General features: G+C 38.4%; 1 protein-coding gene across 39 annotated transcripts in view; it reads right to left on the bottom strand.

The window, feature by feature from the left end:
- Positions 1–12,064, bottom strand: part of camk2g2 (calcium/calmodulin-dependent protein kinase (CaM kinase) II gamma 2) — a 58,565-nt gene that overhangs the window by 35,353 nt on the left and 11,148 nt on the right. For all 39 annotated transcript variants that reach the window (XM_058796753.1, XM_058796755.1, XM_058796739.1 and 36 more), the window contains exon 3: positions 999–1,058. In XM_058796753.1, the coding sequence (XP_058652736.1) occupies positions 999–1,058 (60 nt within the window). The remainder of the gene's footprint in view (positions 1–998; positions 1,059–12,064) is intronic.

The raw sequence follows: 12,064 nt of genomic DNA, 5'->3' as shown, positions 1-12,064 counted from the left end.
GGTGGGAAAGGACAAGCACTTCCTAGAATGAAGAAAAACAAGGCTACAAAAAAGGAGACGTCAAGCAAAATGTCTGAGCTTCTGTTTGCATTACAAGAAACAGATGATTTATGCTGCCAAGAATGAAAAAGCAACTTTAAAAGTATCAAAATAACTATATTTGTCTTACAGCTGTATTTATTCTTGTTGTTTTAGATGTCACTGATACCAAACACCACAGGTGATTGTGTCAAATGAACGATTGTGGCTACTAGGGAGTGATTATCAATAAACAATAACTTACATTTTCGATTGTTCCTCCAATAAAACTATAGTATGAAGATTTGCAATGGCCTAAGTCATATGTTGTATCTCTGCCTTTTTTTTGGAGCCTTTCAGTTTACAGTAAATCACTATTGTATGGAAAGGAGCAGCTTGAACATTGTGTCTGACACCTCATTTTGTGAGGGAAAGTAAATGCTGACAACTTGCCACTTCTGGGTGAATTCTCCCTGTTAAATTAGCTTGTGGTATGTCTCATTTAAACAGTTAAAGGAGATTTTCTCGAACAGTACCAATCATTTGTTTTAATCCTGTTGTTTTGCTTCAAGTCTTCAAAATCCCCAAATACTTCATAATGTTTACTTGACAAATACTTACTTTTTTTGCACCATCCTGAAACATCTTAGCCACTTACATTTTACTGTCTTCCACAGCACCGTGTTGTTCTCACACATAGAAGGGAGCCTAAAGGGATGATGCCTGAGCAATTTCCATTATTTTGCATGAGAGGGAGATTTTGTCTGTGTGATCTATCTTGTCAGCCACATCCTTTCTCATGCCATGCAAATAATCTTGGGCTGACTGTGACTAGCATGTTTGTACAGTATGTCTCACTGTGTACAGACACACACACACTATTGTTCTTAATTATTGAAGGGAGAACAGGCATATTGCATGCCGGACTCGAATCTGCACCCCCTGCATGAGTATATTGAGCACAAGTTGTTGAGACTCACCTATGTTGGGATGTTTGAGCAGACGGCAGATCCGGGCCTCTCTATCTAGCTTCTGATGATCTGAGGATCAAACAAAGAAAGAACAGTTTAAACTGCACATTTAACCACTGCACTTCCACAAGTGTCAAAACAAACATTATCAGTGAAGAACTGCACACATTAACCCTCAAAAGTTTGGGGTCTGATTAATAATAATATTAAATCATAATCATTTGAAATACTACAACAATTTAAAAGAAGTGTTTTTATTACTCCTCAAAAACCATGATACTTTTTTCAGGACTCAAAAGTACAGCAGTAATTTTTTGTATTTTTTGTAACATGATATAATGTTTTTACTGTCACTTTTCTGTCAATTTCTTACAAAAAACCCCAAAAACAATCTTCCTGACCCCCAAATTTTTTAACTATAGTGTAAATTATTTTCACACAAAGCTATTGTTCAGCTTCAGCAGACTTGGAATTGAGTGCAGAAGTCATATGGATCACTTTCATGATGTGTTTATAGTGCTTTTGGCTCATTTTGGAGCTTGACAGCCTCCTGTCACTTTATTACATGGAAAAGAGTGATCAAATAACCCTGAGACGGATATGAATCCCAGGTGTAAACAGGACCTGTAATTTGGCCAATGCAACCGTACAGTGACATATAATCAATAGCAAGCCTACTGCCCTATACTTAGCATAGCAATGACAGCAGTTAATGACTGTGCGTACATGTAATAGGCATGAAGTAAAGATGTCCACTCTATAAAGGAAGCGGCTGAGATTAATATAACTGCCCATCCTGGAATAATGAGCATCGATCTCTAAAAGGATACAAGGTCATAGCCTCATTGGGAAACCTTTATGAGAGGGAAGTCAAACGGGGACACACAAACCGCTTCAGCAGCGTAAATACATAATATAAATATATAGCTATTCTCGGCCCATAAATAATAATGTAACACGCAACCATTTAGGATAGAGAAAGGGCAGGACTTTTAATGCAGGCCGGCTGCAGGGCTGTTGGTTTCTGGTGCCATGTATACTTAATCAAGAGAGTGATTGACGAAAAATAAAGTCAAGCATCTTAACTAGAGTTGTCTACAGGACACCAGACAACACCCTAGTTAAAAAGAATGCACACGTGGACTCGAACACACAGTCATCTGCAGCAGCAGAGATCTGCTAGTAGGAATTCAAATCATGAACTCAATGCAGGCACTCCCGCTGGGTCAGATCAGTCTCCCATAAACACACACTGCTCTTACACATAACATATCCTCAGTCCAAGATCACACCGTGCCAAGTGTGTGCTACTCGTCTGAAATGAGCCAGACCTCACACTAAAGAAAATTTGACAAAATATAATAAAAGATGAAGAAAGTATGAATGTGTTATGCATGTGTGTTATGTTCTTTAAACAGGCCTTCATAAGGTCCAGCCACAACCTCTATGGGACGAGTTTGTGAATGCATGTGTATCTTCTACCCAGAAAGCATTCAATCCTTCTGACAGCCCCAAAGCATGATTCTCAGAAATGCCTCAATCTTGAAGTTTCAAACATTCATCTAAAAAAGCCATCACCACTACACTATACTTGCCATCACACAGCCGTAGCATTCACAGTACTTCTCATGAACACACACACACACACACACACACACACACACAGAGGTTTCAGACTTTAACCGATTATGTTTTCATGATATACAAATAGATGTGGGTGTAAGATCACTGGTGGCTTAAAGCTTTTCTGAGAAGTGTGATCAAATAAACATCCCTCTGAAAGAGTGAACGGTGACTGCTGTGAGTGATGTGCGTGTGCGTACGGTTTACGGCAGCAGATGTTTTTATTACCTAACAGAATTAATGCAGGACATTTAATATTCAGCTCTGCCATGGCTCCCTAAAGAACAGTTAATCTGAGTGTGAGAGACGGCCGTACAACGACTGCTGGCATGCAATGACTGCTGAGAAAACAAACACGCACACGAACGAAACACTTTGAATGTGTTATAAAACTTCTTGTTTTCATCATTTGCTGTACCTTCCGCATACAATTCATCCACCGCATTATAAATCAAGTCTGAAGTGGAATAAACACAAACCCACTGATAGCTGGGATCTGATGCAAACGATAAAGGCTTCTAGAAAGAGAAATGGCTTAGAGTGGCATGCTCCTCCTTTTGTGCGCTCTCTCGTTTTCTTTCTTTTTATCCCATTACTGAAGAGATAAATAAATGATGTGTTGTTCAGTGACCATCTCTAAAAACCAATTGGGCTAAGTGCTGCTTTCTCACTGTGCGGTCGGGTCCATGATGTCACGGACTCTCAGAGAGAAAACGAGAGAGAGATTCAGAAAGCAGTAGCGATAAACTGACTGATCTAAACGGTAAATGAAACATTAACAGGTGTATAAGTGTCCTGAGATTGGATCAGCATAAAACTTTTATATCATAATGATGAGCATTGACAGGATATGATGAACTGGTTATAGAGCAGCAACTGCATTTCACACACACACACACACACACACAAAAGAACCAACAGATGGCAGGAACTTTCCATAACACAAATACATTACAAAAAAGTATACATTTTCTTTTTCAAAGATGGTCAATGGAGATGACTAAATACAATTTAAAACTATTATGTGTGTAATTTTAAGCAATCTTAATTTTACTTAGATTGCTTAATAACACACTGCTGGTCAAAAGTGTGGGCTTGGTAAGATTTGGCTTTTTTTTTCTTTTTTTTTTTTAAATAAGTCTTCGCAAGTCTGCACTTGGTTGGACACTATTTATTATAACTATAATATAGGTAAAATATTTTTTATAATTCAATATAATAGTGTTCTATAATATTATATAGTATAATATTGTGAAATATTACTGTTTTACTACTGTTATACTATACTAATACTGTGTGGACAACATATTTTGCTTTATATTTTTGTGGAAATGGTGATACATTTTTCAAGATTCTTTGATGAATAGAAACTAGAAACTAAAGAACAGAATTCATTTGGAATAGAAATATTTTGAATAGAAATATCTGCAGTCACTTTTGATCAATTTAATGCATCCATGCTGAACAAAGGCATTAATTTCTTACTGACCCAAACCTTTTGAACAGTACAGTCAGAATTACTCATACAAATTAACATAGTTCACTGGTCTAACTGTAGCCTGTTTATGCTTGCCAGGCAATGAAGAATCACATACATTAATCTTGAACTGTAATAACAGATCAGCTTTTATGACAGCGACATAGCTCATCCAATCAGAATAATGCATTTTATAATATACCATAAATATAGATTAGTTTTTAAAGCACAGCACACTCCATAAAGCACCGCTAGAGCTCTTTATGAATGTTTGCAAGTGCTCTTTCCAAGTTCCTTAAACAATAAAAATGTCAAATCAATTATTTTCTCTCTTGTCTATCATTGGCTACAGCAAAAAAAATTCTGTAAGCAAGTCAATACAACGATGACACTTAAAAGCAGAACTAGTTTGAACAGATGCATCACGGGCCAACCACCTCAAATGCACCCATGGGAGGGTGTAAATCTCTGTGGTCAATCTCACAGTGCAGAGAAAAACATGTAGAATTAGGCGAAAAAGTGCGAAAGAGGAAGGAAACCTGCTGCCTCATGCCTTACTTCTTTTACGGTTACAGTTCAAGACAAGCATGCAAATGGTTCCATAAATAATATTTATTTTATATATATATATATATATACACACACACACACACACACACATACATATCTCCCACTGTATGCATCTAAATTAAAATAGTACTATCACCACCGTACCACCCTGGCACTGTGTTTTAATGGGTGCCATGCAAAGCTGTAAGTCTCATTTCTGTTCTGGATTTGTAAACAGATGCTACACAGCAAAAAATGAAATGGCTCAATTTCATTTAGTTGAGTCCTACACCACTGAAAAACACATTGAGCAAATGTGCGCACATATGCACAAGCTGCTCTCACAGATTCTTTCACAGGACACGAGACACGATGCCGTATGTATCAGCACTCATTATAAGCCCAGACTCTGAACAGATAGTAGGGTCACTCCGACACGGACTGGAAAGGCAGAAGGACTAGATATTACAGACTTAGTTTCACAGGTTATCATGGCCCAGACTGTTACAAATATGCTCCTGCATGAACTAAAAGGTGAGCTTTTGTGCAGTGCACAGAGCTCTGATGAGAAAGACACATGCAGAGGCAGTTATTTAGCCACTAGAGGCAATGGGTGGATGTCACTGTGCTCGCATTCTTTTCAGATCAGCGCCAGGGTAGATGAAAGGGCTCAAGTGACGTTAAAGACTGAATCTGAGAGTACAAAGAAGCAGGGGTTGTGCGAGGTCAATTCTCAGCAGGTGAATCTCAGGATAAAATGTTGGGGGCTCCAGGGAAGACACTGTGACATAAGCGCATGGCATCTGGGGCAGGATCAGGTCTCTTCTCCCAGCACGCGAGCTGCGGGCAGATTTCCAATAGTTGGATTTATACTAGCCGTGGTGATCTACATACATCTAACCCCTTGGTCAATCGAGACATGCATATTAAACTATAAGATACAGATACAGCTGACTCGTTAACAAGGGGCATGCACAATTACGCATCAAAATATTTTTCATGTATACAGAATCTTATAAACAATGATTTCTTAAGTCTGGTCAGTGATCGCTGATCTGGTCACTGATCATAATATAAATTATGATTGGTTTGTTGTGCTGATAGCAAGAAGAAGAAAAAATATTTAAGTGTCAATCTAAGCAGTCGACTTAAAAGTAAATACAATGGCATTCAAAAGTTTGGGGTCAGGAAGACATTTTTTTTTCTTCTCATTTTTATTCAGCAAGCATGCAATAAACTGACAGTAATGACATTTATAATATTCTATTTCATATACATGCTGTTTTTAAATGCCATTAATAATGTTATTTCATATAAATGCTGTTTTATCACAGGTTTCACAAAAATATTTAGTTTTCATCATTGATAAAAACAACATTGATCAGTACCAAATCAGAATAATGAGTAATGACTTGAATAATGGCTGCTGAAAATTCAGTTGTGTCATCACAGGGACTAAATTATATTTTAAAATATAAAAATAAAAAATATATATTAAAATAGAAAACATTTTAAATTGTCATAACATTTCTGTATTTAGAGTATGTTTCATATGATATTTGGTTACACTATTTCAATAGTCCACTTTAGACATTCTACTAACTAGAAGTAACTTTGTAACTACATGTCAACTACATGTCAAATAATTCTCATTCATTTGCAACTACATGTCTACTAACTCTCAGTAGGGTAGGTTTAGGGTTAGTAGAATAAGTTGACATATACTTGCAAAGTTTCTCATACTCAGTATGTTGTATGTTGTGGACCCATCAAAATAAAGTGTTAGAAGATATTAAGCAGACAGTCTACTAATACTCTAATGACATGTAGTTGACATTTAGTTGCAAAGTTACTTACTGTTAGTAGAATGTCTAAAGTGGACTATCGAAATAAAGTGTTACCTAATATTTTAACAAATTGCGGATTTAATTTGGGAAACCTTTTTCCTTTTTGCTCGTTCTTCTCTCTAATAATCATTTCAGCTCTCCTCTCCTCAGCACCCCAGAGACGTGCCCTTGTTGTGGCCTTTGTACTCGTTCTGTCTGCTTGCTTTATTTTTTCATCCTCTGTTGGCTCATCAGCGCTGACCTTAGTGTCCTCACTGTTTACAAATCATGGGCTAATGCGGTCGAAGTCAATTCACTGTCGTCTCGCTCTCCGTCCCTCCCGTTTTCCTTTTCTGTTCGTCAGTTCTTCTTATGTGACGACAGACACAACATGGTCGAGTTTCATCATCAACTTGACCCATTTGTCACAACAATGCCCATCTCTTTGACATGTCCTGCCCCGATCTGTCCAGTCCTGCACCCTATCTGATGTTCTTGTTTACTATTCTTTCTTTTTGCTGTCTTGCAAGAACTGACATTTCCTTCATGAAATGCAAATTCTATTTAGCAGTTTCTATTCCTAATGTTCCTACAGTAGTGATTCATAAGTGCAGATATCTAGGTCTCCGGTGGTGATTTAGCAGACTGTTTTTTTGTCTTCGAAGGGACGTACTGTACCCTTATTACAGTGAGAATGTCTCTGGAACAATCTGGAGTTAAGTGTCTTAAAGGTATGATAACTCATGATAACAGGGTTTGAACCTGATGATCACACCCGAGACAAGGCTACAGCAGCGTGCTTTAGAAACCCTCCACCTTCCCCAGCTCCACTTGTACAGATTTCCTACCGGGTAATTCCATGCATGTTATATACATATATATTATATGTGTAGCAGCAGTATTTCCTTCATGCTCACAGCAGCATATCTGTCGATGTACTGGCAGTAGAAGCATAGCAGACCTATTCCGCTAAGACCAAACACATTAACACTGCCAACATTACCATGCTAAACTTTCTGAAAATTGTCATGACAGAATGACTGATCCTGAGATCAAAGATAGAATTTGATGACAACACATAAATGTGCATTGTTGTTGGATAATTCTGGAACTGACTCGAGGCTGGATCCTGACAAACCACTTCTGTCAATCGGCCAAATAGACACTGGCAGAAGCAGATATAAATGGCAAATATTGGCTGATTAATACTGAACTAATGGACTACAGTACTTAAATTCTCTCTCAGATATCCAGTCCAGCTATGACGCAGCAAGTTCTCTCTCAACAGTGACATATCACATTCAACCCAAACACAAAATTAAAACTATGTGGTTGGTAAATTGAGCTTATTATTGTTCACTCTTCCTGCTCCTTCCTTGTTATTGAATATTGAGAAACCTGAAATAAGCCTTGATCATTTGATACTATATATATTTTACTTGAACAATGTTTTGTTAAATTAAAAATAAAAAAATGAAATCTCCCTTTTAAGCAGTTTCAAATGCCAAACACTATAGCTGCATATCAAGATATATCAAGAATATTGATCAAAAGGCTGAAAAACATTTATTGTTCTTATATTTTGAATTATGTTTTAAATGTCATTGAGGGCAGGAGTGGGTGTGAGACTGTTTTCTCTGGGGTGAACAGTGATTTGGACAGGGTGACACTGCTGGAAGCGACAGTGAGAGGGTAACCGCTTCTACCTGGAGCCAGATCCAGTCGTCTCTTATTAACGCAGTGGATTCAGAACAAAACAGGCCCTCCAACAGCAGCAAAGCCTGAGGGAAAAGGAGTGTGTGTGTGTACATATATAAGAAAAAGAAAGAATGAAAGAAAAAAGGAAAATCTTGTGTGTGTTTTAATGAAGTCCATTCCTCTACGACACCTTATCACTGGTTTGACACAAGTGACGTCCACACAAGCGCACTGTGAGCAGTCAGGGAGCAAATAAAAATGACTTCAGTGAGACAGTAATGCAGGAAAGCAGCTCAGTTTGGTTTTTCAGCTTAACCAACCAGACTTCATACTGCCAGAATAAACAACCAAAAACAGCTCCCAATATCCAAAGCATGAGAAACACCACATCTCAGCCTGCCCATCCAATCAAATTCCTGCAAATACAAGACAGCCAGCCAGCCTGATGTCCTCCAGGTAGCACACTCTCCCACAAACAGAGGCCATAGGGTCCGTGTCACTTTTACAAACAGCTTAAGGTGCTTTGGAGGGGACGTCTGATCCCTCGCCATCATACTACTAATTCACCGCACAGAGCTTTACTTACACTGACAACTGCAGGGGGACGTGGACAAGCACCTGTCTGTGTACTACACAAATGTTTATTATAACATTATATCCTCTCCAGCCACTATGGTAATACTCACCTGACTTCTCTTTCCACATCATTGAGCTCTCTTTCCGCCCATATGCTTTCCTCCACTTCTCTCTATCATTCAATCCGTCTCAGGAGGTGTGCGTGGCACTTTTTCTACAGCTAATGGAAAAGTCAAACAGTTTGTGTGCTCTTGAGGCCTACGGTCCACTTGAAAATAACTGGATGATGTCAAACAAAGATTGTGAACAAACAAACAATTGATAATAGGGACTAAACACTCACTCTCTGTAATAATTCGCATTTTGACTAATATTGATGCAGATACATGTATGGAAATTCACACATACACACTAAAATCTACTGGCCATCTCATTTGTTCAGTGTGCGTATGTTTATGGGAGCAAGTCCTCTCTCATCAAAGACGATCCCTGCGTCATATCGGCTGCAGCTGTTGCATGTCATAGACTGGGCACAGACAGCGTTCAACACTGCTCCGCACACACAAGACACGCAGCTTGTTTGACAGATGTGCTACATGTCGGTGAACTGCAATGAAATTCGTTGTAAAGGATTGTGATGCATTTCTGACATCTTTTTCTACTGATGAGCAAAGATCCAGACAGATAAACACATTGTGGTTGTTACAATAGCCACGCGGCTAGCCTCACTTTTGCTTACCACTTCACAAATAAGTTTTTAAAAAATTCACAGCTTTATCAGCTATTCTGTAATACAGCAATATGTATGGCTGGCTGCAAAACAGTTCACCCAAAAATAGATATTCCATCACATTCACGTTGTTCAAAACTTGAATGACTTGCTTTCTTCAGTGGAACATAAAATATATTTTGAAGAATGTTCATGCTGCTCCAGAAGTGCACAGTCATCAGGGACTGTCAAGCTCCATAAAGCATTATTAAAGCGCCATAAAACCATATGGCTCGCTATACAGTATTAAAAGTTAAGAGTCAAAAGATATACAAGACAGTTAAAAGGTATGGTTCACCATAGTTCACAATTCGAGGTAAGTTGACAATCTTGACATCTGATAACTGTATGCTTTTATTGTATGGAATAGTACAGACAGTACAGAAGAAAGACAATAATACAGGTTTGTGGTGACAAAAGCATGGAGAAAAAGATGGAGTCTTTTTGAACAATGATTACTGTAGTCAAGTGGTCTTGATAATCTGTATCATAATCATCAATCTTATACTGATCAAAACTGCTCCTTTTCCATGCCTGCTGTTGCTTCAGCGACGACACCAGTAATGCCTTTGAAATACACAGGCAGAACGGACAATCCTACTTTTGATTCAATCAGTTAGGCAGGGAGTCTTTTATCTGCAGCGCATTAATAAAGCACATGGGGAGCAGCAGCAAAAAGAAGCTGAAACTTCTCAGCATAAAAGAAAAGAACAGGCTCACCACTAACTTGGCATAAGCTAAGCTAAAAGAGCCAAGTCTGCTAGCTTCCTCTCTCTGCTCAGTAAGTCTGAGATGGATTGGGTTCACTCAGTGTATATCAGCGGTGTGATCAAGTCCTGGTGTTGTGGAAAGGCAGAATTGTTAACTTCAGGTCAAGGTCAAAGCATGATGGCCCCCAGAGAGGATCCAATAATTACCTGAGCAAAACAAGTCTGCAAGCCTTCCTAGCATTCAGAGGTACAGCAAATTCTTTCACTCAGGAAGGCTGACTATACGTCCATCAACTGACCATTTGATTAGTGAGGTCATCTAGTTTTTGTTTTTAGCTTTAATGTTTTAAAGCTTCTCTGAGAGATTTGAGCGTGTTGACAGCATGTTATGTTTTAGCATGTTGTTAGACTGTCAGCATGGTAAACAATTAGAGAAGTTGTGTCTCCAAATTCATCCCCTTTAATACAGCACCACTACAGCCATTAAAGCACAGTTTGTCAAACAAATACACCGCCTTCTACAATAATAAACGGCTTCGAGACAATTGCTGTCGAACTTTAAATCGCCTGCTGTGAACAGCGTTCCCATTATTATGTATAATCTGAAGGTCTACTTTTTTGGAGGAGAACTAATCACAAAATAATGCCACATGGTGATAGTTTTGTGCTTCAGGGAAACCTCGACTTACTATAGTCATCTCTGCATATTAAGATGGTTTTGGATAATATATTTAAAAGTCAGCATGAAATTAAAATTCACCTTATATATTTTCTGAATGCGTATTATCAATCTTACTCTGAATGTTTTAATCCATTCATGTTTTTTTTTTTGACCTTGTAATTTTCAAACAAAATGTCACAACTCTGGTGACGTATGTCTGAATTCTCTAGACATTTAGTTAACTTAAACCAGCATCTTTTTTTTTTTACAACTGATTTCAAGCCATTACTTTACATTTTATATAATGTTTCGCAATGTGTCACAACACAGAAGAAAACATCTGTTGCTACTTCCGTTACATGACAACTTGAACATTCTAGAAACGTAAAAATTCAGATAACCACATGACTAGTCAATTATAACTGCTCTTGAACATCCCTAATATGCTTATACAAGTGCTTTCAGTTCAAAACTCCTTCCTCTGATTGATTTCAAAGTTCAATTGCATACTTTTGTGGAGAGGCATGGAACGAGAGCCATCCAACCACCAGCATGAACGCCATTGTCACCACCACCACAAGCTCTGCCATCCATCCATCCACCCACTGAAAAGATAAAAAAAACTCAACTACAAGATAAAAATCATTTTTTAGAAAGGGAGTGTATGTATGTGCGCTTTGTGCAAGTTTATAGACAAGCTATGATAAAAGCAAACACTCAATGAAGTACAGTAAAACTGTCAACCGGAAATTATGTAATCAAACTAATTTCCAATAAGACAATGCTCACACAATTGTATTGCAAAAGGAGAGAAAAACATCCCACTGCCACAGCAATCATGTCAAAGGCTCTCGGCAGCTATTTTCTCATTAGGTAGCTGAGTTTAAAACCCAAACATCCAAACACTTGCTAACGGAAACCATGTTTACAGTGTATGCAAACTCACAGCCCCTTAGCTCAACTCTTTCTAGGAAAAAAGGATAAGCGTAGCTGCTCGGTGTAAAGTGGAGGGTGCCGGTTTTGTGTGCTGACGTGCTTGTGTGTAAGAGTGTGAGCTTAAGCTGCGAGTCTGTCCCGCACCAGACCATCTGCTGATCCAGGGTGTCACTACGTCTCCCCCTGATCCGTCAGGGATTATCCTGTTACGTGCTTTAGATGCCTGCAGATTACCAGCAGTTAAAACAAA

The sequence above is a fragment of the Onychostoma macrolepis genome, chromosome 13 (genome assembly GCF_012432095.1).
Source record: "Onychostoma macrolepis isolate SWU-2019 chromosome 13, ASM1243209v1, whole genome shotgun sequence".
NCBI lineage: Eukaryota > Metazoa > Chordata > Actinopteri > Cypriniformes > Cyprinidae > Onychostoma > Onychostoma macrolepis.
Note: the sequence above shows the minus strand (reverse complement) of the source record. Positions and strands in the feature narration are given on the sequence as shown.